The sequence below is a fragment of the Thalassophryne amazonica genome, chromosome 23 (assembly GCF_902500255.1).
Source record: "Thalassophryne amazonica chromosome 23, fThaAma1.1, whole genome shotgun sequence".
Classification (NCBI taxonomy): Eukaryota; Metazoa; Chordata; class Actinopteri; order Batrachoidiformes; family Batrachoididae; genus Thalassophryne; species Thalassophryne amazonica.
The window spans coordinates 32,350,738-32,376,592 of record NC_047125.1 but is presented as its reverse complement, the minus strand read 5'-3'; the positions used below and the strand labels follow the sequence as shown (position 1 = coordinate 32,376,592).

Sequence of the window (25,855 nt, the reverse complement as noted above, 5' to 3'; positions counted from 1 at the left end):
AAAAATTGCATGCAATTTACCTAAAACACATACAGACTCATTCAATTAAAAGAGCCTTAGGTTCTCCACTTCCACGAGCCTGTGCCCTTCTGCCAAGTCACCGGGCAAGTATTCCAGTAGGGGGCGCCATAAATCCAGATAGTTATCATCATTACCTTATACAACCCCTGGCAAAAATTATGGAATCACCGGCCTCAGAGGATGTTCATTCAGTTGTTTAATTTTGTAGAAAAAAAGCAGATCACAGACATGACACAAAACTAAAGTCATTTCAAATGGCAACTTTCTGGCTTTAAGAAACACTATAAGAAATCAGGAAAAATAATTGTGGCTGTCAGTAACGGTTACTTTTTTAGACCAAGCAGAGGGAAAAAAATATGGACTCATTCAATTCTGAGGAAAAAATTATGGAATCACCCTGTAAATTTTCATCCCTAAAACTAACACCTGCATCAAATCAGATCTGCTCGTTAGTCTGCATCTAAAAAGGAGTGATCACACCTTGGAGAGCTGTTGCATCAGGTGGACTGACATGAAACATGGCTCCAACACGAGAGATGTCAATTGAAACAAAGGAGAGGATTATCAAACTCTTAAAAGAGGGTAAATCATTGTGCAATGTTGCAAAAGATGTTGGTTGTTCACAGTCAGCTTTGTCTAAACTCTGGACCAAATACAAACAACATGGGAAGGTTGTTAAAGGCAAACATACTGGTAGACCAAGGAAGACATCAAAGCGTCAAGACAGAAAACTTAAAGCAGTATGTCTCAAAAATCGAAAATGCACAACAAAACAAATGAGGAACGAATGGGAGGAAACTGGAGTCAACGTCTGTGACCGAACTGTAAGAAACCGCCTAAAGGAAATGGGATTTGCATACAGAAAAGCTAAACGAAAGCCATCATTAACACCTAAACAGAAAAAAACAAGGTTACAATGGGCTAAGGAAAAGCAATTGTGGACTGTGGATGACTGGATGAAAGTCATATTCAGTGATGAATCTCGAATCTGCATTGGGCAAGGTGATGATGCTGGAACTTTTGTTTGGTGCCGTTCCAATGAGCTTTATAAAGATGACTGCCTGAAGAGAAGATGTACATTTCCACAGTCATTGATGATATGGGGCTGCATGTCAGGTAAAGGCACTGGGGAGATGGCTGTCATTACATCATCAATAAATGCACAAGTTTACATTGATATTTTGGACACTTTTTTTATCCCATCAATTGAAAGGATGTTTGGGGCTGATGAAATCATTTTTCAAGATGATAATGCATCTTACCAGAGAGCAAAAACTGTGAAAACATTCCTTGCAAAAAGACACATAGGGTCAATGTCATGACCTGCAAATAGTCTGGATCTTAATCCAATTGAAAATCTTTGGTGGAAGTTGAAGAAAATGGTCCATGACAAGGCTCCAACCTGCAAAGCTGATCTGGCAACAGCAGTCAGAGAAAGTTGGTGTTGTGTGGGCCGCTGAAGAGGAGGTACTGCTGGCCCACCACCACCAGAGGGCACCCTGCCTGGAGTGCGGGCTCCAGGCACCAGAGGGCGCTGCCGCCTCACAGGAGCAGCCAGGGTGACAGCTGACACTCATCACCTATGACAGCTGTCACCACTCATCTGATCTGCATCGGTATATCAGCAAGACGTCATCTCCACCTCTTTGCCGAGATATCGTTCTACCGAGGAGGTAACGAACTCAGCCGTTGTGTTGTCTTTCAGACAGTGACTTTGTTGCTTGTGTTTTGACAGTGGTTGGTGAGTACTTGCAGCTGGAGACTGTATTGAACCCTTTTGATAAGTACTCACATTTTCCTGACAAGAGGTGGAGGTGGTTTTTTTCACCATCCGTGTTGCTGGGTGCAAACGCACCCACATCTAACTGTTTTTGTTCCTCGCCAGCAGTACCAGATCCGACAAGCGGAGGCAGTGGCCACCTGGGAGTTCGGGACTTGGCGGCTCCAGTATTCCCGGGGTTCGGTGGCGGAGGAAATCGTGTGGTTCCGGTTCGGCTTTGGACAGACGTCTTCTATCTTCGAGCCTGCCCACATGACACCTTTGTGAATTGACTTTATTGTTTTCTATTGTAATCTGTCGTGCTTGTTGTGCTTATTTCACAACAGTAAAAGTGCTATTTGACTTCCTCCATTGTCCGTTCATTTGCGCCCCCTGTTGTGGGTCCGTGTTCCAACACTTTCACAACAGGATATCTCGGCCAACGTCATGGATCCCGAGGGGCGTCAACCGGCTGTTGAACGGCCAATGGAAGAACAGGGCGCACAGACGTCCGCAGGAGGAATGATCGGAGAGTTGCAGCGAATCCTCACCGCTTTCACGGCTCGGTTGGATTTAATGACCGAGCAGAACGTCCTCCTTAACCGCAGGGTGGAGGCTCTCGCCGCACAGGTGGAAGCGCGCCCTCAGGGCGCTGCTGCGGCTCTCCCTCCTGTCGACCCTGTGCATAACAGTGACGTTCCACAGGTCGTTCAACGACCCCTCCCACCTTCCCCGGAAGCATACATAAGCCCTCCAGAGCCGTACGGGGGTTGTGTGGAGACGTGTGCGGACTTTCTTATGCAGTGTTCGCTCGTCTTCGCACAACGTCCTGTCATGTACGCGACTGATGCCAGCAAAATAGCTTATGTGATAAATCTGCTTCGCGGTGAGGCACGCGCTTGGGCTACAGCGCTCTGGGAGCAAAATTCACGGCTCCTTCAGACATATGATGGGTTTGTGAGGGAGTTCAGAACAGTGTTCGATCACCCAAATAGAGGAGAGACCGCTTCAGCCGTGCTGCTGTCGATGAGACAGGGGTGCCGGAGCGCAGCTGCTTATGCAGTCGACTTCCGCATCGCGGCTGCAAGGTCCGGCTGGAATAGCACTGCCCTCCGCGCCGCCTTCGTAAACGGACTGTCGTTGGTCCTAAAGGAGCACCTGGTGGCTAAGGACGAACCGCGGGACTTAGATGGGCTTATTGATCTGGTTATACGATTAGACAATCGGTTAGAAGAACGCTGTCGGGAACGAGACGAAGGGCGTGGCCGGGCACGCGCCGTCCCTCTCCCTTCCGGCTCCGACCGAGCTCCGCCCTCCCCACGCTCCACGGCCCCTACGCTCCGTGTGGTTACAGCTCCCCCTGCTGATGAAGCTATGGACACGAGCAGGGCCACATTTAGACCCCCGGATAGACAGAGGAGGCTGGTCCGCGGAGCGTGCTTTGTTTGTGGCTCGATAGAGCATCAGGTGAGGGACTGCCCCGAGCGGTTAAACACCAACGCCCGCCCCTAGAAACTGGGCTAGGGGTGGGCCAAGACATTCACGTGGGACACACCCATATTGCCACACGACTCCCGGTTACAATCCTTTATGAGGATTTAACCCTTCAGGCCCCAGCACTGGTGGACACGGGCTCTGAAGGGAATTTGCTAGACAGCAAATGGGCTAGGGAGGCAGGGCTCCCTCTGGTGGCACTTACTTCACCTGTGCAAGTACGGGCACTAGATGGCTCCCTACTCCCTTTGATCACACATAAGACACCACCAGTAACTCTGGTGGTGTCAGGAAACCACCGGGAGGAGATCGAGTTTTTTGTGACTCCTGCCACCTCCCGCGTGATTCTCGGGTTCCCCTGGATGTTAAAACACAATCCCTGGATCGATTGGCCGTCCGGGGTAGTGGTTCAGTGGAGCGAGACCTGCCATCGGGTATGTTTAGGTTCCTCGGTTCCTCCCGGTTCCCAGGCTAAGGAGGAGGTCAGAGTCCCGCCCAATCTCGGGACAGTGCCGGTGGAGTACCATGACCTTGTGGACGTGTTCAGCAAGGATCTGGCACTCACCCTTCCCCCGCACCGCCCGTACGATTGTGCCATTGATTTGGTTCCAGGCGTTGAGTTTCCGTCCAGCAGGCTGTACAACCTCTCATGACCTGAGCGCGAATCAATGGAGACCTACATCCGGGACTCATTAGCTGCCGGGTTGATCCGGAATTCCACCTCCCCGATGGGTGCAGGTTTCTTTTTTGTGGGGAAAAAGGATGGCGGACTACGTCCATGCATTGATTACAGGGGGCTGAACGAAATCACGGTTCGTAACCGATACCCATTGCCCTTGTTGGATTCAGTGTTCACGCCCCTGCATGGAGCCCATATATTCACCAAGCTAGATCTTAGAAATGCGTATCACCTGGTTCGGATCCGGAAGGGAGACGAGTGGAAGACGGCATTTAACACCCCCTTAGGTCACTTTGAGTACCTGGTCATGCCGTTCGGTCTTACAAACGCCCCCGCGACGTTCCAAGCATTAGTTAATGATGTCTTGCGGGATTTCCTGCACCGATTCGTCTTCGTATATCTGGACGATATACTCATCTTTTCTCCAGATCCTGAGACCCATGTCCGGCATGTACGTCAGGTCCTGCAGCGGTTGTTGGAGAACCGGCTGTTTGTGAAGGGCGAGAAGTGCGAGTTCCACCGCACTTCTTTGTCCTTCCTGGGGTTTATCATCTCCCCTAACTCCATCGCTCCTGATCCGGCCAAGGTCGCGGCGGTGAGAGACTGGCCCCAACCCACCAGCCGTAGGAAGCTGCAACAGTTCCTCGGCTTTGCTAATTTCTACAGGAGGTTCATTAAGGGCTACAGTCAGGTAGTTAGCCCCCTGACAGCCCTGACCTCACCAAAAGTCCCCTTCACCTGGTCGGATCGTTGCGATTCCGCGTTCAAGGAGTTGAAACGGCGCTTCTCGTCTGCACCCGTTCTGGTGCAGCCCGATCCTAGTCGCCAGTTAGTGGTTGAAGTGGACGCCTCGGACTCAGGGATAGGAGCTGTGCTTTCCCAGAGCGGGAGGACCGATAAGGTCCTTCACCCGTGTGCCTATTTTTCCCGCAGGTTACATGCGGGTACATGAAGATGAAGTCAAAACGGAGTTGTCAGATCCATCGGAACCCATCATCCCGGAGTCCACTATCGTGGCCACCCTCACCTGGGACGTAGAGAGAACCGTCCGGGAGGCCCTGGCACGAAGCCCGGACCCTGGAACTGGACCAAAGAACAGACTCTACGTCCCACCAGAGGCTAGGGCTGCAGTCCTGGACTTCTGTCATGGCTCCAAGCTCTCCTGTCATCCAGGGGTGCGAAGAACCGTGGCAGTTGTCCGGCAGCGCTTCTGGTGGGCGTCCCTAGAGGCCGACGTCCGGGACTATATCCAGGCCTGCACCACCTGCGCCAGGGGCAAGGCTGATCATCGCAGGGCTTCGGGACTGCTCCAGCCGCTGCCCGTGCCTCATCGCCCCTGGTCCCACATCGGCCTGGATTTTGTCACGGGCCTCCCACCGTCCCAGGGCAACACCACCATCCTCACGATAGTGGACCGATTCTCCAAGGCGGCCCACTTCGTGGCCCTCCCGAAGCTCCCGACTGCCCAGGAGACAGCGGACCTCCTGGTCCACCACGTCGTCCGGCTGCATGGGATTCCAACAGACATCGTCTCCGATCGCGGTCCCCAGTTCTCCTCGCAAGTCTGGAGGAGCTTCTGCCGGGAACTGGGGGCCACGGTGAGTCTCTCATCCGGGTACCATCCCCAGACCAACGGGCAAGCAGAACGGGCCAATCAGGAGGTGGAACAGGCCCTGCGTTGCGTGACGGCCGCGCACCCGGCGGCCTGGAGTACCCATTTGGCCTGGATCGAGTATGCCCATAACAGCCAGGTGTCGTCAGCCACCGGCCTCTCCCCTTTTGAGGTGTGTCTGGGGTACCAGCCTCCCTTGTTTCCGGTGGTTGAGGGAGAGGTCGGTGTGCCCTCGGTCCAGGCCCACCTACGGAAGTGCCGTCGGGTGTGGCGTGCCGCCCGTTCTGCTTTGCTGAGGGCCCGGATGAGGACGAAAGCCCATGTAGACCGTCGGCGGACCCCGGCCCCTGCGTATCGGCCAGGGCAGGAAGTGTGGTTGTCAACAAAGGACATCCCCCTCCAAGTGGTCTCACCAAAACTGCAGGATCGGTACATCGGCCCGTTTAAAATCCTCAAGGTCATCAGTCCAGCCGCGGTGAGGCTTCAGCTTCCGGCCTCACTGCGGATCCATCCCGTTTTCCATGTGTCCCGGATTAAGCCACATCACACCTCACCCCTCTGTACTCCGGGTCCGGCACCACCTCCTGCCCGGATCATCGATGGCGAGCCGGCTTGGACTGTGCGCCGGCTCTTAGATGTCCGTAGGATGGGCCGGGGCTTCCAGTATTTGGTGGACTGGGAGGGGTACGGACCTGAAGAATGCTCCTGGGTGAAGAGGAGCTTCATCTTGGACCCGGCCCTCCTGGCCGATTTCTACCGCCGCCACCCGGACAAGCCTGGTCGGGCACCAGGAGGCGCCCGTTGAGGGGGGGGGTCCTGTTGTGTGGGCCGCTGAAGAGGAGGTACTGCTGGCCCACCACCACCAGAGGGCACCCTGCCTGGAGTGCGGGCTCCAGGCACCAGAGGGCGCTGCCGCCTCACAGGAGCAGCCGGGGTGACAGCTGACACTCATCACCTATGACAGCTGTCACCACTCATCTGATCTGCATCGGTATATCAGCAAGACGTCATCTCCACCTCTTTGCCGAGATATCGTTCTACCGAGGAGGTAACGAACTCAGCCGTTGTGTTGTCTTTCAGACAGTGACTTTGTTGCTTGTGTTTTGACAGTGGTTGGTGAGTACTTGCAGCTGGAGACTGTATTGAACCCTTTTTGATAAGTACTCACATTTTCCTGACAAGAGGTGGAGGTGGTTTTTTTCACCATCCGTGTTGCTGGGTGCAAACGCACCCACATCTAACTGTTTTTGTTCCTCGCCAGCAGTACCAGATCCGACAAGCGGAGGCAGTGGCCACCTGGGAGTTCGGGACTTGGCGGCTCTAGTATTCCCGGGGTTCGGTGGCGGAGGAAATCGTGTGGTTCCGGTTCGGCTTTGGACAGACGTCTTCTATCTTCGAGCCTGCCCACATGACACCTTTGTGAATTGACTTTATTGTTTTCTATTGCAATCTGTCGTGCTTGTTGTGCTTATTTCACAACAGTAAAAGTGCTATTTGACTTCCTCCATTGTCTGTTCATTTGCGCCCCCTGTTGTGGGTCCGTGTTCCAACACTTTCACAACAGTTGGAGCCAGACTGATGAAGAGTACTGTTTGTCACTCATTAAGTCCATGCCTCAGAGACTGCAAGCTGTTATAAAAGCCAGAGGTGGTGCAACAAAATACTAGTGATGTGTTGGAGCGTTCTTTTGTTTTTCATGATTCCATAATTTTTTCCTCAGAATTGAGTGAGTCCATATTTTTTTCCCTCTGCTTGGTCTAAAAAAGTAACTGTTACTGACTGCCACAATTTTTTTTCCTGATTTCTTATAGTGTTTCTTAAAACCAGAAAGTTGCCATTTGAAATGACTTTAGTTTTGTGTCATGTCTGTGATCTGCTTTTTTCTACAATGAATGAACATCCTCTGAGGCCGGTGATTCCATAATTTTTGCCAGGTTGTACCATTGAGTTACTGTTGGTGGCTTCTCCTCAATCCAGTTAAATAAAATACATTTTGTGCCAACAATAAAGTTTTCTTAATGATTTTGACTTATTTTGTCCATCAGTTTATTGGGAGATGGCAGCCCTCATAGAAACTGGCCCGGATCCTGAAAGGTTCTCATCTTCAGTGGAGCACTGACTTCCTTAGTTACACAAGACCAATATTTAACTATTTGTGGACAACTCCATAAACAATGCAAATATGTCGCATTAGTTACTTGCATTTAAAACACAAAGGTGACCAATGTGGGTCTATTTTGTAAAAAAAACAACAAACAAACAAAAAAAAAACTAGTGTCCTTTGCTGGCAGTATGAAAAGACATCTTTATGAAACTAAAACATAAATTAGTCTCAGTTTTCAGGTGGACATTATGAAGAACATCCTTTTTTGTCAGAGTTAGAGAGCTTGAATCAAGTGTTTCATCATCTGATTAAAAAGAACACACACAAAAATCACACATTTATTCTTGATATAATGAAAAATATTCTTACTGGCCTTATTGATGGCATTATTTTTTACATTGTGACTTCGATCATTACTGACACGGGGCCTTTCCTGTCTTCTAGTGTCAGCTCATCAAAGGATCGTCTTACTGGGAAAAACTGGAGTTGGGAAAAGCAGCATCGCCAACCTCCTGACTAAAGATAACGTGTTTGAAGTAAACCATTCTGCAGGCTCTGGAACAAGTAAATGCAAAACAAAATCCACAACAGTCAGTGGAAGATCAATCACTGTGATAGATACTCCAGGTTTCTTTGACACAAACATGAATAAGGACGAGCTAAAAGAAGAGATCTTGAGGTGTATGATAGAGTCTTCTCCTGGACCTCATGTTTTTCTCATTCTGCTTAAAGTAGATAAATACACAGAAGAGGAGAAAGCAGTCATCAAACAAATAAGTAAACTTTTCTCAGAAGAATCTTTCAGATTTGCTGCAGTTGTCTTCACTCGTGGTGATCAGCTCCCTGAAGGACAGAGAATTGAGGAGTTTGTTGATCAAACTGATGATCTGAGAGATCTGGTGAAGAAATGTGGTGGCCGATGTCACGTCATCGACAATAAATACTGGAAGAAACCACAAGACGACTACAGGAACAACGAGGTCCAGGTGGCTGAACTGTTCAAGACTATTGACAAGATCATAGAGGAAAAGAATGGAGGATACTACACCAACAAGATGCTCCAAAAAGTGGAGGAACAAATAGCAGAAGAAGAACAACTCATCAGAGAGTCATCAGGTAACCTGACAGAAGATGAGATCAGAGAACAAGCAAAAGAAACAACACTTAAGAAGCTTTTGATCATCAGTGGTGCAACTGTAGGAGGCGCTCTGTTAGGAATTTTGTGTGGTGTGATCGCAGTTGCAGCAGCACCAGCACTGCCTGTTGGAGCAACACTGGCTGTCGGAGCAACAGTTGGACTCACAGCAGCTGGAACAACAGCAACAGCTGTGTTGAAAAGAGCTAAAATACTGGATACAATCAGAGAAGTGTTTGTTTATGCTAATGATGTGTTTAATAGCCATGCTGGTTATCACAGAATGCCACAGGAACGAGAGCATCAGTCTTAAAGATGCCCAGCTGGAGCCCAACCCACATTTAACCTTTGACCCCTCCACCACATTTAATGCTAATCAGTTGATAATTTTTTTGAGTGATTCTGGTGGTTTTGATAATAATTAATCAGAGTGTCTGACCACATTTGTGACAGACATTATTTCATATTTTGATTTATTTTCTTGTGACGTCAGTCTGTTTTGCTGTAAATTGATCCCTGTTCATATTGTGTCACAGAGAGAGTGAACACTCACAGTCAGGACGTCTCACACAGCTGACAAACGTCTCTGCACACATCTCACACACACACAGGAACTGATCAAACCTTCCTGTGTGAGCGTCACTCTGAGTTGTTGCACTTTTCTCTGCACTCATTTAACTTCTGTATCATCACTTTATGCAGAATATATCTGTCATTCTACTTGTTGAGCTGTTTTGATCATCTGATAATCTTTGATTTGTGAAAATTTTCTGACATGAATTGGAAATAATAATAATAAAAAAAATGTTAATGTTGCTTCCTGCTGTTGATTTCTGCTCCAAACAGTTTTTATTGGGTTGAAATAATATTTATGACATAAATCTATAAATTCATTTGGGATTAATAAAATCTTGTGTTACTTTAAAGTGACCTTTGACTTTTGGATTATTTCTTGATTGTCATTAAACAGATGAACTTTTGTAGCTATATTTGACTTAAATTCTTTTGACTGGACTATTTTGTGCCGTTTTTAAGATAATCATGTTGATGATCATTGATTATTATCCTCAGGTTTTTGGCTGTAAATTACTCCTCATCTTAGTTTCTCTTAGTAACCTGTTATGTGTCGGACGCGGGCGGAGAACCGACCAGCGTTTGAAGGACCCAGTATAAAAGAAGCAGAGCACGGTTCAAAGGATAACAGAATTTAATAACAGTGAGTGCTAAATTACAAACAAATAAGTGCGCGGTCTGGCGAGGTGGAAAGACGGTGCGCTCCCAGCAGCACAAACGGTCCGGAGCCAGAACAGTTCGGACCCAAGGACCCCGCCGACACCCCCCAGGTGGCCGCGACCAACCGAGTCTGTGAAAGAAGAAACCATCATGTGAGTCCACCACTCCACACACAGAGAGACCACTCAAAGGTGTACATAAACAGCAAACACTTCCTGGCTTAATCACCAATCAGCTTCCCACCCTGCAGGCATGGAACACCCAGTTCAATTCTCCACTGCAGTGGAAGCTGATTAAACGACTAACATAACAGCTCAATATAATAAGGTGTGAGGGACACCACATTTACTGACTGTACTCATGTTAGTCACAAAACCTAAAGTACCTCAGGAAGTGTGCTGACGAGCATGAGACCTCACCCCCTCCTCTTTCACAGACCATGGCATCAAACCTGGTACGGTCTCTGCATCCATGATGATGAGATGGCTCTCTAGACGACGATCTCACCCGTCTGGTCACAAGGTGGAGTCTCTGGCAAATACACACTGTGTACTCCAGACTTAAATGCAACCATGCCCCAATCCATAAAGATGCACCACAGCTGTGAGTCCTGACGAGCTGCACATGACAAGCTTCAGGTGATCAGGGTGAGGTCCTAATAACTCAGCCACACATCCACTCAGTCCTGAACGCATGCCACCTGGAAGGAAAAACAAAAGACAGAAAACAGAAGACAGAAACAAAAGGCAGCCAGGCACCCCCAGCCATACAACATAACCTCTCACACATTTATTTATTCTTTATTCTGGGTGCTGCACAGAATAAAGAATAAATAAATGTACATCATGTCATCAACAATAAATACTGGAAGACACCACAAGATGAACACAGGAACCACGAGGTCCAGGAGGTTGAGCTGTTCAAGACCACTGGCCAGATTGTGATGGAAACAAGATGCACCAACTGGGCGATGCAGCAATGAGAAAAGAAGAAGAGCGGCACAGAACGGCATCAGGAAACATGGCACAAGAAGACACCAGGCAACAAGCTTGAGAGAAAAGCTCTTTGAAAAGCTGACGACCTCATTAAAAAAGGCGCGTTGCTTGGTTTGAGATACATGGTTGAAGAAGTTCAGGAGCTTTTATCATGAGGTTGAACAGGATATGATGAGGCTGATGGAGTTGACACAGCATCAGCGTGCAGGACAGAAGACAGCTCAGGCTGCGTAGAATCAAAGTACAGACATAGAAATAGAAAGGTGATGTGATCATCAAGTACCACAGTGACAAGAACAGCAGTTTTTAGTGTCTCCAGATGATTAACTTTGGGAGCAGATCATCAAAAATACTGTCAGAAAAACACACGTTTCACTTTTTAAGATCTCACTCAATCAGCTAATCAATTTTCATTATGCAGTATGTGATGTCTTGATGACATCACAAAGCAGTCCTGAGATGATGTCACTACAGTCTGAAGAACGCATTTATTATTATCTGATGTCATTTATATTATTTTATTTTTTTGCTTTGTAGCAGCAGTTCGTCTCTTTCGTTGCAAGTTGATTCGTGTACATGTTGCAGTATTTGAGTGTGTGTGTGCGTTCAGTCATTTTGTACATCTGCAACCCCCCCCCCCAATAAAAAGAAAATAAGAAAAACTGGTTTAACTGGAAGTAAAGCAAAGCTGGAGGCAACAGAGAGAAAGAGAGCAAACACACACACACACACACACACACACACACACACAGTCAGGGCGTCTCACACAGCTGACAAACCTCACAGCCATGGACGGTAAGTTACATTTATTTCTGCAATTATTTCATCTTAAAATCCCGTCTAAAGTGTGTGTGAACCCCTCTGAGAGGTTTTGCAGTTTTCTCTGCACTCTCTCAGCTATCTCAGGGCTGAAACTGTTCGTCCGTCTACTTTTGTTCATCTGATAAACTTTGACTTGCAGAATTTTCTGACATGTAAGTAAGACCCTTCGGCTGCTCCCTTGTTTTACACTTGGAGTTGCCACAGCAAATCCGAGGTGGATCTGCATGCTGATGTGACACGTTTTACACCGAACGCAACTCCACATTACACAGAGAAATGTGGCAGGGGTGAGATTTGAACCAGGAACCTTCTGCACTGATGCCAAGTGCACTAATCACTTGGACTCTACCATGAATAAATTGTAAAAATTAAAACTACCATACACATTAATCATGAAAATCATCTCAACCTGTCTGCAAATATTTTGTTTCCTGCTGTTGTTGATTTCTTTCTTAAACAGTTGTTACTGGTTTGAAATGAATTTTATGACATAAATCTATAAGTTAATTTGGGGATTAATAAAGTCTCATGTTACACTTTGAATTCTGTCTTTTTTAACAGAATAAATAACGTGTCACTACCTTCTAACTATATTTTTGTATGACATTGTGTTGATCAATTCACTGTTCATTGATTATTATCCAGTTTGTTGTCTTTATCATATATTGGGTTGTAAATTAAATTTACTACTTTATTTAACAAAATAGACAAAATTCTATTGAACATTTAATTCCTTTTTGAAATTTAAATTTAGTCATGTAAAATTTGTGTAGTTATTGACAAACTAATGATGAAGCTCGGAGGTTTTTACAGAAACACTGGAGTGTCTCAGACTTACACACAGCCGTGAGAGTTCTTTGACATTCAGTAAATGTCACATATTTGATGGATGAATTCTGGGCGGGGTGTAGAGTGTGATCCGACAGGTTCAAAAAACTCTTGATTGATGAATCCTTCAAATGTGGACTCTTAAAAAGGAACTGGTGTCTCAACGAGAAAAATTGATGTAAAAATTTGCATAGAATTTTTTAAAAGTTATTTCAACTTTCAACTGAGTCAATGCCACAAGACTTCACTAGTTAAGTGGAAATAACTTTTGTTAAGTTGAAATAACTTTTAAAAAAATCTATGCAAATTGTTACATCACTTTTTCTCGCTGAGACAACGGTTAATTTTTTAGAGTGCTGGGTTTTGTTTTGTTTTTTTACACATATGTCTTCATATCTGAAAAAGAACTAAAATATTAGACTTACATTTCTTCCAATTTAAAAAAAAATACATAAAAACATGAAACAATCTCTTTTTTGGAGAAAAAAGTGCACAGTGCACAAACAAATATAGCGTCAGCTAATGTTAAACCACATTTAAGGTTTTTTTTATTTGTTTTTGTTTCACTTATTTTCAAGCTGTGATTTTCAAGATTGTAAAAAAAATTAATAATAACAATAATAATAATAATAATAATAATAATAAAATATCTTTTCCAGTTATCAATAACTGAGTGTAGCTCTTTACATAAATGATAATTATTTTTCTTCAGAGTTGTCTGAACTTAAAACATGACCCCATAGGTAATTTGTGCAAGGACCTTATTACGACCTATACTTACGTTTTAAAGTTAATCAGTCGTGACCTCTAGAAACGTGTTCCACAGCACAACAAACAGGTCATTTCTTCATAACTTAACCTTTCACGCAGATTCAGTTTTTAACCCTACGTCTTGAAACTAACCGTAACCACCTGAGGGTTTGAACCGCAGACTTTTTGTCACAAACCACTAATCAGTGTTCCACTGAATCCTCTTCGCAAGTAAACAGTGACTAGTTAAGGAAACATATTTTTGTGGCGTGCTGGTTGCGCACCAACAGCAGGTGTACAAAGACGCCCCTGAACCATTTTCACATTCTGGAGATATAGAGCCCCACCCCAACCTTAAATTGAGGAAAAGCTGCTTTTGTCTCATATATATTTGAGATTATGAACAAACATTCAATGGGCTCACACAGATTAAATAACTTGGTTTCATTCATAGTAAACTTGAACATAAGGAAAAGCACAAAACAAACGTACTTATTTGCTGATATTTGTTCTCTTTTAGTGCCAAACATCAGGATTCTCCTACTGGGAAAGTCCGGAGCTGGGAAAAGCAGCCTAGCTAACACTATATTTGGAAAAGACAGATTCCAGGTCAACCATTTCAACAATATGAAAACACAGATTTGCCAAACAGAAACCCAACTGATCAATGGAAGATCAATCACTGTGATCGACACTCCGGGTATCTTTGGCAAAGACGTGCCGGAGCAGCAGATAAAGTCCGAGATGACAAAGTGTCTCCTGGAGTGCGCTCCCGGACCACACGTGTTCCTCATCGTGCTCAAAGTGAGGAAGTTCACGGAGCAGGAGAAGGCAGTCTTCACCAAAATCTGCAAGGAGTTCTCTGAAGACGTTTTGGAGCACACCATAGTCGTCTTCACTGACGGCGACCAGCTCTTTGGAGGAATGAAAATTGAGGAGTTTGTCGAACAAAGCGAGGGTCTGAGGGATCTGGTGAGGAAGTGTGGCGGCCGGTGCCACGTGGTCGACAATAAATACTGGAAGAACCGCCAGGATGAATACATGAACAACAACCTCCATGTGAAAGCGCTCCTCAACACAATTGAGAAGATGGTGGTGGAGAAAAACGGAGGCTACTATACCAATGCAACACTGCAAGACATGGAGAATGACATCGTGGAAGAGGAAGCGAAAATTAGAGAGTCTTCAGTGAGTATTTCAAAGGAAGAGAGCCGAAACCAAGCCAAGAGCAGAGTCCTGAAGAGGCGTCTAGCTGAAAAGCCAACAACATGGAAGCGAAAGCTCCTGTGGGCGGCCGTCTTTGGCGGACTGCTTGCTGCTGTCTTTGCTGTGGTTATGAACACAGAATTTGTCAAGAGCTACGTGCAGTCATGCTGGGGGAACGGAAACTAGCAGACACAGGTGCAGACATGTTTCTGCAATTCACAGGAACGGGAGGTGGAGCCGGAGGTGAAACAACAGTCTCACTGCTCGAGTCAACAGGGACATTTTAGGGCGTTTCCACTCCTAACTTGTTTGGAGCTTCGGACTCTGGCATACTTTCTAACTCTACTTTCACACTTAGTTCAGTTGAGCATACATTCAAAAAAATGTTGGATTTACTTAAAAATATTGTCAAGTGGTTCCATGTAACTGATTCCTCAGATACTTGAAAATAGAAAGAGGTAGCTGAGAATTTGTAGTGTTTGATAGCAAGTGCCGTTGTGGTGCGCGGTCATCGCGCTCACAGCTAGAGGTGGTGAACATCTCTTTAAAAACTATGAAACATCAGCTTAACTGTCTGCCGCTAACAGTCGACGTGTCAACGTAGCTTATTAAAGGGACATTCAAGAGTATTGTGTTGACTCCGCTAACGCAGAACCAAGCTAACAATCAAGAGGATGGAAAACGCTCTGGGGTTGTCTAAAGGTTTGTTAAAAGTGCTTTGAAACCTGTTTGACAAACAGGAACAGAATAAAATCTCAAAAGAAGTCAAACATTGAATACCAGCATGTGAATCTTTATAATCATGGCTAATTAAGCTAAATCACTGTATCGTTTGTGTAATTCTCTCTTCATTTGGGTTATAATGTCCCTTATTCATCCTTTGTTTGGAAAAAACTAACAATATTTGTTGCAACAGGTAACTGGCTGGTTAAAATATGTGTTTTTCTCATTACTTCACATTACTCAATATGCTTGTTCACAACTATGCTAATTTTCACATGCAGGACATATTAGCCAAAACTTTATCTTCGGGGCATCCGTTTAAAATTTAGCTTTTTATTCACTTTGAGGTGTTTTATGTTATTGGCTTTCTGTGCTTTATTCTTCTTCTTCTTCTTCTTTCAAAGCTTGATTTTCAAAAACATTTTTGTTGATATAGTCGTGTGCAAAAAAAAAGGGCGGAGTAAAATGTGAATCAGAGGGTGTGGTCAGTTATTATTGACCAATCAGCTGTATCATTTGTCTTGTGTGTTTATAATGATGAAAAACAGAAATAATATTGTTTTTTCGGTGGTGCAGTGATGACTTTAATACACAATAAACCTCCAGATGTAGAATGTGTAGTGTTTGATTATATTCATGCAGATGATGAAAAGTGAATAATGTTAATTCTGCAACCCATTTCATTAAATAAATGTAGTGGAGTTTATTGTCAGCTTCAGTAAAAGTAAATAAATAATAGAAACAGTAATGATTAAAGAAGGGAACATCATTCTTGACATAACTTTGCACAACTGAATAAAAACATCAAACAGGAATAAAACATGCAGTTTTCTTCATGGTAAGTCCCTTCAGCTGCTCGGGGTCACCACAGCAGATCCAAGGTGGACCTGCATGCTGAATACCAGATGCTCTTCATGACACAACTCCACATTACATGGAGAAACGTGGCAGGGGTGGGGTTTGAACCGGGAACCATCTGCACTGAAACCAAGTGCACTAACCACTTGGTCACCACACCTACACATGGAGTTTTCTTCATAAATATTAGAAAGGTGACCATGGCAGAGATTAACCAGCTCCAGACAAGCTTTATAAAAACAGGATGCACCTGAACATCTTCTTTTCTGTTCTTTTTTTTTCTCATAAGAAAAAGTGTGAAATCTCCGAAGCATTTCAATATTTTATTCTAAATAAATATGTAAAGATTTACATCATCCACTTTTGTCTTTGTCCTTCTGGGAGACAGAGTGCTACTCAACAAAGACCAAATTCATTTAAAAGGGTGTGTGTGTGTGTGTGTGTGTGTGTTATTCAAAATAGTTAAATCATGGTTTATTCGGACGGCATTTGTACACGGCAGCTGAATGTCTGTCCCTCCTGAATGCATCTCATACTTTGCAGTTTTTGCCCATTCAGACTGATTTGACCTGTGTTGACCTCATTGGTGTTATGTGTGAAGGGGCCTTTAATAACACATCCATGTTCAACAAACAGACCTCCCCTCCAAGAAAAATAACTTTCCTTTCAAAACATTCTTTCTTAAGCAGAATGTGTGTATTTATGGTCATAGATGGAGGCATAAAATTGTGGACGATGTCACATTTCTGTCTGATTTCTTTTGTAAGCTTTTTGATTTTTAGCATGTTGAATTATTATGGGGTTAAAACTGAATGCACACAGGGTGATCTACAAATAATCATTGATTTGCAAATGTGTTCAGATATCCACAAATGCAAAATTCATAATTGGAACTTGTAAATTGGTCTTTGCAAATAATGTTGTATTTGCAAATATAAAACTTAATTTGTAAAAGAAAAAAAAATTACATTTGTAAAACTGGAAATTGTATTTGTGAATTGAGTTTCAGCATTTGTGGATCACCAATTACACGCATTCATCGCTTTCCTGTGTGACATAATTTTGAGACATTCTTTTCGCAAAATCCACACCGATCCTTAACAAAAGGCACTGTCTTGCGCAACTTCTCATTAAAAAAAACAAAAATTTTAAAATGTAAAGAAAGTGTAAAGCGAAAACGAACAGTTTTGATCACAAAATGCTGACACTTTATCCATAAGGTTCTTTTTTTATTTTTCGTGTATATCTCCTTGACCTTGTGTTTTGGTCGTTTGTTTGTTATTGTATTTGTTGAAATAAAGTTTTCCACACAGAGCCACAAACAAATGCCTACTGATTCGCAAATACACACTCACGCACACTGGATATCCACTAGATGGCAGTGTGGTTCCATTCATTACAAAGCCGTCTATTTAGATCTCTAGCCACCTAGCTAGCATCAGGCTCTGGTAAAACACATAATGGTAAATGGTAACACAAAATAATTGACCTTGCAGACAATATCACCACATACATACCCGTCCATCAGACGCCTCCATTACGGTAATGTGAAATTATTTATTCTGAAATGACGGTCTTCTCTCATCCGGGAGCATATAGTTTCAGCTTGCCACATCAATGAATGAATCAATGTATTTACAACAATACTCGTACATAACTTTAATAGCTGTCATTTTGGGTGACTGGTAGTGATGTTAAACTCGAGTCAGTCTGCTCGACACAGCATCGAGCTTTTTGAACCAGAAGTGTCAGTGAGCAGCGTTTCGAGCACACCCCCATCACGTGACCACTGCAAGCGAGGTCACACCACGTGTCGAGTTTTGCGGAAAATTCGAATAATCTGGGCGTGTCAATACGACCCACCGAGTATTTAAATGAGATGTGAATCGCAGCTCAAACCGTGGGTTTTTTGAGAGGAGGAGATCGCTAGTGACACTGTTATTGCCAAATACCACGTGAATCGGAGCCAATGAAAGCATTAGTTTATATTTAGGTCTAGTTCAGAGTTCATTTAGTATAGTTAGCTACATACACATAGGATCTAACATAGACAGACACACACCAAACACAACAGGCATCCATTCATATACAACATTTATTCACACAGTACATCAACATAGGTTATAGGTTCGACTATATATTATAGTTAGATCAGAGACTGAGCTGAGTGACTGAAGAGCTGTAATTTAGTTGAAGTGAAAGGTGTGAGAAAGGTGAGTGTGTGTGTGAGAGAGAGTGAGTAGTGAGGAAGGGACATGTGGAGCCAGTTCCAAAAAGAGCACAATCAAATGCTTGGGAGCACTTTGATTTAATATACCACACAGGTGAAAGCAGATCAGACAAAAATGATTAATCCTCTGTACCCGCCCACCGCTATTTGTGTAAAGGGCCTTTCACACCGCATGCTTGGAAGTGTCAGAGGCATCACAAATCGGTCTAAAAAGCATTATTTTCAATGAAACACGTAGCTTTTTACAGGTGTTAGAAGTGTTGCGTCAAAAGCTGAGCTAAACAGATGCTTCTGCCAGGAGTGTGCGCATTCCTGCTTGTCAACAGAATGACATTCAAAGTTCAACCCGGGTTGAGGTACAGTAACAATGCATCTTCAATGCTGAGACACCTGAGGTCCAAACATCCTGAGACATCAATGGCTGTTGATTCTGTTGCTGCTCCTGGAGCAGGAATCAGGCCATGTAACCTGTATTTTATTCTTTATCTAAGATTAAAACATACTCACAAACAAAAATAGCTCAGCATGTCAGACTGTGTTTCCATTAAAGGCAGACAAGCTGATTTGGATGAGGCACTGGTGGACTATGTTGTGGAAGATGCACAACCGTTCAAAATAGTGGAGAGCAAAGCCTTCAGGGCTCTACTACAAAGGTTTGACCCAACATATGCCTATACCTCCAGAGAAGAGCTGCTCAAATACTGGGTGACACAAGTCGCAGTCTATTCCAATTTACAGAGAATGGCAAAAAGAAATTTGTCGATGCCAGCAACATCAGCGCCTTGCGAGCGGGTCTTCTCCAAAGATGGAGAGCTGGTGAGGCAGAAGAGAAGCCGATTAAAGTCCAGCACCGTTGAAATTCTTTTTTTTTTTTTTTTATAAAAATTGCACAATCACCGTCTCAAATCCCCTCTAATTTACAGCAACATAAGCACCAGTTGCAGAAGCACAAGCCTTTGTCACATTTCCCGTCACATTTTATCAAAATATAGTTTGAGGAATGATAACACAAATCTATATATAGTCTACAATAAAGGCTTCCATAACCATTATGTGTGCATCTGCACGGACTATTTATTACATTAAAAAGACACAATAATACATATGACATTGTTTCATTATTATTATTTTTCAAGAACAAATCACATCAGTCATGAATTAATGCAAATATTTGTCAGGGCACTCGCTCAAGGTAATTCTCAAAACAATCCAGCAGATGTCACCCTTCAAACTGTGTCAAACGCGTCGAAGCAGTGTGTCGATTTTCAGCCAGTTGAATTGCAGTGGTTCATTGGTTCATGAGGCTTCGAAATTGCCATCACTAGTGACTGGCCGTGAACGGAGGGACTCAGAAAATGCATACCGCACGACAACAGCATGTTATTTGCATTATTATCACTTTTTACTGAGATACAACACGTAACACGTACATAAAACGTTGGCTCACTTAACTTTTGTCGTGTCGCGCTGCTCTCCAATTTAGCCAGTGCGTCCTCATCAAGCTGGCTGCTTTAGCTGCTGTTCATTGTCCTACTATCCATGAGAAAATCATCCGGAATATCCATATTGGGACCAAAACACACTTCTCGCATTTTCATCTTTTCCTCTGCGGACAGTTTTTTGTTTTTTTTTCCCCTCTGCAGACAGTTCTTGGGCTGCGCGCGCTATGACGTCATTTGTTTACGCAAACGCCCCGGTAAAGTGATAATAATATTGAATAACTAATATTTCGCTATATTTTCCAGTATTTCTTTTTCTTTCTTTTTTTTTTTTTTTTTTTTTGATAACTCTCACATCCGAGGGGGCGGGATTGATGACGTGAGGGCGCGTCGCCCCCAAACGCCCCCTCGTGGCCGGGTCCGTACAGTGGCCCTTAGGAAAATAAATAATACAAAAAAAAAAAAAAATCTCCTAGGGCAAAACTATGAAAAATATTAGAGAGCGATAACTTACAGAGAAAAAGTACATCAAAAATGTTACTGATGATAGATAAGATGGTCCCGATGACTACAAGCTCAAACATGTTGAATTCTTGAGCAACTTTCTTGAAAGCATCTTTATTCTTTAATATACTCCACATTACATGTACAAATGTGGCAGGGGTGATGTTTGAACCAGGAACTTTCCGCACTGAAACCAAGCGCACTGACCCCTTGCACACCACCCCTGGAATAATAAAAGTAATAATAAATGATTATTATTATTATTGTTGTTGTTGTTGTTGTTGTTGATTTCTTGTTTTCAGTCTTTTAGTGGGTTTTTGTTATAATCAGATTCCTAATTAAACTCCAAAGTAGTAGGTGGCGATAAAACAGCTCAGAGTTTGATGCTAACCGCCTACAAAAGAGTCGAAGAAGAAGAAGCCCGCTCTTTTTTGGAAAAATGTCGGATCAGCAGCAGCAGAAAGCTGATCCGGATCCGAAGGTCTCACAGCCTGGCGTTGAGCTGGATCGGGACCAGTTCTGCTGCTCGGTGTGTCTGGAGCTTCTTAAGGATCCTGTCACCATTAGCTGCGGACACAGTTACTGCAGCGGCTGCATTGAAGGCTGCTGGGACAAAGAGGAGGACACGGGACGGTACAGCTGTCCCCAGTGCCGGGACTCCGTTAGTCCCAGACCAGTTCTGAGGAGGAACCACATACTGGGTCAGGTCAGGAATTACACGGACTCATGTCTCATCTAAAAATGAGAAACATTTTTTTTCTTTTTCTTTTTAGTGTTGTAGAGTCCATACATGATTTTTAAGACCGATACTGATTTTGATATTTGATGACTTCAATGACGGCTTTGCTTGAGCTGCTGCCCCCGTGACCCGACTCTGGATAAAGCGGAAGAAAATGGATGGATGGATCAATGACGTAATTTTTTTCTCAGAAATAGAACATAAAGACTCTTCCTAAAATTTGTTTTGTGTAGTTTTTATAATGAATCCTCATAAAGATAACACAACAGAACCCAGTTTGAAATTAAATGTATTAAAGGGCTGTCAACGCTCACCTCACTGTTGATGTACTCTGTGGTGTTGACTAGAGGTGGGCGGATTGATTCTAATATCGATAATATCAATACCAACACTGGTATTGATATCGAACGATCCTCGTGTAAAAAGATTGACGCTCAAGCTTTTTTTCTCTCCCGCACGCACTGACTGCTGTGCACGCAGATTCATCAATGTCTATACTCCTGTCTGTAAGAGCAGCGCTGCGCTGTGTCACACAACACGGAGCAGTGCACCCTTGTATTGTGGTTTCTCAGCCCTCTATTTTTTAAACAAAAATGTTGATTGTGATAATAAAGTACTTTGTTGTCACGTACAATGTTTGACAAAATTCTGTCTTTTGGATCCTTTGGATCTATGAAGCTTAAATATGAAAAAGTATCAGTATCGACATTGGTGATACTGGGCCTGTATTTACTTGGTATTGGATCAATACCAAAATTCCCAGTATTGCCCACCTCTAGCGTTAACCAGAGACTGTCGGGTGTTAATGCAGAGTTTGGCCATTTGGAGGCACAGAAGCAACCATTGAGCTGTTTTACACAGAGCACCAGAGATAGTGACATGGGCATGGCGAAGGTAGGACTCCTGTCTAGGTGCTGGTCCAGGTTGAGGGTTGGGATGTTAATTTGTCAGATACCAAGTTTCTGCAGCCTTACTCTTCATAGCGTGGGCTCAAGAGTTTGAGAACTAATGAAATCCTCTTTTCTGTTTTTTCCCTGATCATCATCTCAGGTTGTGGAGAAGCTGAAGATGAGCACTCTGGAGGCTCCGCCCTCTGTAGTGGAGGTCTGTGCAGATGGCTCGGATGTTCCCTGTGATTTCTGCACCGTAGTGAGACGCGGCAGAGCCGTAAAGTCCTGTCTGATGTGCTTAGCCTCTTACTGTGCCGCTCACCTGGAGCCGCACTACTGCGTGCCCGTGCTGCAGAGGCACCAGCTGATCTCAGCTACGAGCCCTCTGGAGGAGAAGACCTGCTCTCAGCACCACAAACTGATGGAGATCTACTGTGAGACCGATCAGAAGTGCATCTGCTATTTGTGCAGCATTGACGAGCACAAAAGTCACTGGATCATCTCAGCCATGACAGGGAGGACCAGCAGACAGGTATCGGTAAAATCACCCAGGATCCTATGAACCGTGCGTACGAGGTATTTCACACAATCCTTCATGGTGTAAACTGAAACTGTAAAATATTTGAAGAGCATTTTTGTTGATGAAGTAATTTATTCTTATTTTTACATGTGTGAAGATGGTGACGCAGTCATCATAATAGTGTAGGGGATTTAACGTCATCTGCCGTGGTCGTACGCGTGTATGTCGGCATAAATCACAGTAACTTAGCAGCGATTATGCAGCCCAACAGTCCAACGTGCTACGTAACAATCTCTAACATAAAAAGCAACCTTTGTGTCCCCTATTTCTAGAAATCTTAATTTGATATATATATATATATATATATATATATATATATATATATAAAACAAAATAATGCATTGAATATGTTCTCTGCTCTGCAGTCGCAGCTCATCATGACTCGGCAGGGGGTCCAGCACAGATTCCAGGAGAGAGAGGTGGAGCTTAAAGAGCTCATTGACATGCGAGAAGATTTCAAGGTTGGACACCCCCCCCCCCCCCCCCCCCAACACACACACACACACACAACAATTTTGGAAAATAAAATTTCGTCCAGATTCTGTACATCATCATACAGTTGCATTAGTTCCTTTTAAAAATAAATACTTCAATAATAATGTTCCTTTTTGTAATGTGGCTCCAGTTGATATTTGTTATTTTAAGTCCGAAAAAGCTGCTGATGTTTTATTTGTTTTGTTTTTTGTTGCGTGTTTGTTTGTTTGTTTGTTTTAGGACAGTACTCAGACCGCCATGGTGGCTTGTGAGCAGATCTTTGCAGGGCTCATCTTGTCCCTGCAGGACAGATGCACTGAGGTCAAACAGCTGATTCAGACTCAGGAAAAAGCTGCAGACGCTCGGGCTGAACAACTGCAACGGAAACTGGTGCAAGAAATCGCCAACCTGAGGGCACACGATGCTGAAATGAAGGAGCTGTTGGACACTGAAGACAACATCCACTTTCTTGAGGTGCGAGTGTTTGAGACAGACAGAAAGTTTGATCACGTTTTCTGCCCGTCTGAAAATGACGTTCTCACATTTTCAACAAAAAGTGTCATGTTGCTTAAAGCCTCATTTCTGCCTTTACAGATACAATGTTGAAAACACGAGGCCTTATGTTTTTAAAAAGCCAAAATGTGTAACATACAGTTTGGCCACTAGATGCTGCTATTGCCACATTATTTCTTTCAACTTAGTCTAACTTCTTTATCTTACCTTCGTTGTTTAGAAATTTTCATACAAATCGTTGCCTTAGTTTTTTTTTTTATCTTTTTTTAATTAATTTCACTTAATTTGCAATAATTAACATGTTGCAGTTCCAGTTTTATGATCAAACTGTTTAAAAAAAACATTGTCAACATGTGTCCAACTGTTTTTTTTTTGTTTTGTTTTTTTTTTTTTTTTTTTTTTTTTAACTCGTCAATTATGTACAAACATGAGATAACTTACTAAAATGTGAACATGGAAAAACTTTATTTTTTTATTTGAGTGTAGTGGTTATAAAATGTGAAGTGGTTAGTGCACTTGGTTTCAGTGCGGAAGGTTCCCCTTGACTCTGCTGTGGCGACCCCGAGTGCAAACACGGGAGCAGCCGAAGGGACTTACTTAGTTATTGGTCAGCAAACCGAGGCATCAGCCAATAATCAGTGATTGCTGCATTGATGCTGATGTTAATTTTTTAATTTTCATTGAAAATGAAAATTTGTTCAGGTTAAACTCCTGATGATGATAATTATTAAAGGGGTCATATAGTGTAAAACCTGTAATACTGCCACAATTGTATTGTTGGTATATAAAAAGTGGGCAAAATAATGTGATATTCATCTTGCATTATACCATCATTACTATTTTGTGGGAAAATGAAGAAAATGTCATCAGTAGAAGAATTATTGTTGCCAGCCGTTTCAGGTTTTTGTTGAATTTCCTTTGTCCTGTTCCTTCCCCCCAGTGTTTCCCGATTGTTTCTCGTTCCCGTGAGTCTCCAGATTTGCCAGTTGGAGCTTTTTCCCGTTCACCTCGCGGCTTCATTAATGTGAAGGACTGTGTGTCTCCACTAAAAGGCCAACTGGATGACATCGTGAAGGATTTGTGGTCCACGGTTTCTCTCATGGGTATCTGCAGTTTGTCAACATGTAAATCCAGTTCCAGTTGTACTCTCGTGTGGCATCAACATTCTTTTGTGTTTCTTCAGTTTCTGCTGTTGATGTTATGCTGCCCCCGATCCCGAAGACGAGGGAAGAATTTCGACGTTGTAAGGAAGATTATATTTTTATTTATTTTATTGTACTATTAATAATGGTCTGATTGTGTTTTCTGCTCTTTCCTCAGATTGCCGTCCGCTAGCATTTGACTGCAACACAGCAAACACATGTTTGTCACTGTCTCAGGAAAACCGACTTGTGACATACAGCGGCTACAGTCAGTTTACCAGACCTCACGCATTTACGCCTTTTGTACAGGTGTTGTGCACTGAGAGTTTGTCAGAACGACAGTACTGGGAGGTAAAGCGACAGGGGAATAATACCACTTGTGTCACCGTGTCGTACAAAGACATCAGCCGCGCTTCAGAGTTTGGAAGTAACGACAAGTCCTGGAGCTTGGTGTGTTCCTCAAATGGTTACACTTTCCGGCACAACTGGACGGAAACAAAGGTGTCGGGCCCCAGTTCCCCCACGGTTGGCGTCTTCCTGGATTTTAAAGCGTGCACTTTGTCCTTTTACGCCATCGACAGCACCATGACCCTGCTGCACACCGTCCAACACGTGTTCACACAGCCGCTCTATCCCGGCGTCGCGATAAAAAACATGTCACATTATGAACATTATCATAGTGTAGAGCTTGTCAAGTTATGGCCTTAACTTGCTGGTGAGTTCATATCATTTATTTATTTATTGTGATTCTGGACCCCTGTGGGTTTTACATAAATGATGGTCTTGGATCCACTTGGTATTTGGGGATGAGCACCAGCACAAACAGACCTCAGACCCAGGACAGGATTTTTTTTTTTTTTTTTTTTTTTTTGTGAGCGTTGCAGAATATTCACACGGGATAATTGTGATTCTGTAACTCCATTCCAGCAGTTTGGGAAACAACTGTTAGACTCTTTTGAAGTTTTGCTAAAAAGTTTTGAATTTCTAATGTTGCATTTTTTTTTTTTTTTTTTTTGAAATTTTGTCAAATGACTGACTCATTTCTTGCACTTGTTGCTGTTATTCTTTGACATGACGAATTCAAAATTGTCACTTTTTTTATCTTTAAAATGTTTATTTTTCTGC

At 43.6% G+C, this 25,855-nt stretch overlaps 3 protein-coding genes across 4 annotated transcripts in view; all 3 read left to right on the top strand.

The window, feature by feature from the left end:
• Positions 1-9,587, top strand: part of LOC117505132 (GTPase IMAP family member 7-like) — a 28,273-nt gene extending 18,686 nt beyond the window's left edge. For both annotated transcript variants that reach the window (XM_034164677.1, XM_034164676.1), the window contains one exon: positions 8,114-9,587. In XM_034164677.1, coding sequence (XP_034020568.1) covers positions 8,114-9,117 — 1,004 coding nt within the window. In that variant the 3' untranslated portion in view covers positions 9,118-9,587. The remainder of the gene's footprint in view (positions 1-8,113) is intronic.
• Positions 9,588-10,763: 1,176 nt separating this feature from the next.
• LOC117504939 (GTPase IMAP family member 7-like) lies at positions 10,764-15,975 on the top strand. The gene is made up of 2 exons (XM_034164418.1): positions 10,764-11,827; positions 13,953-15,975. The coding sequence occupies exons 1-2, from the start codon at positions 11,821-11,823 to the stop codon at positions 14,822-14,824; spliced, it is 879 nt and encodes a 292-aa protein (XP_034020309.1). The 5' UTR covers positions 10,764-11,820; the 3' UTR covers positions 14,825-15,975.
• A 4,856-nt stretch (positions 15,976-20,831) lies between these two features.
• LOC117504765 (tripartite motif-containing protein 16-like) lies at positions 20,832-25,569 on the top strand. The gene is made up of 7 exons (XM_034164265.1): positions 20,832-21,098; positions 22,182-22,553; positions 22,967-23,062; positions 23,316-23,549; positions 24,529-24,691; positions 24,772-24,831; positions 24,909-25,569. Exons 1-7 carry the CDS (start codon positions 20,832-20,834, stop codon positions 25,436-25,438), a joined length of 1,722 nt encoding a protein of 573 aa, XP_034020156.1. The 3' UTR covers positions 25,439-25,569.
• The last annotated feature ends 286 nt before the right edge of the window (positions 25,570-25,855 follow it).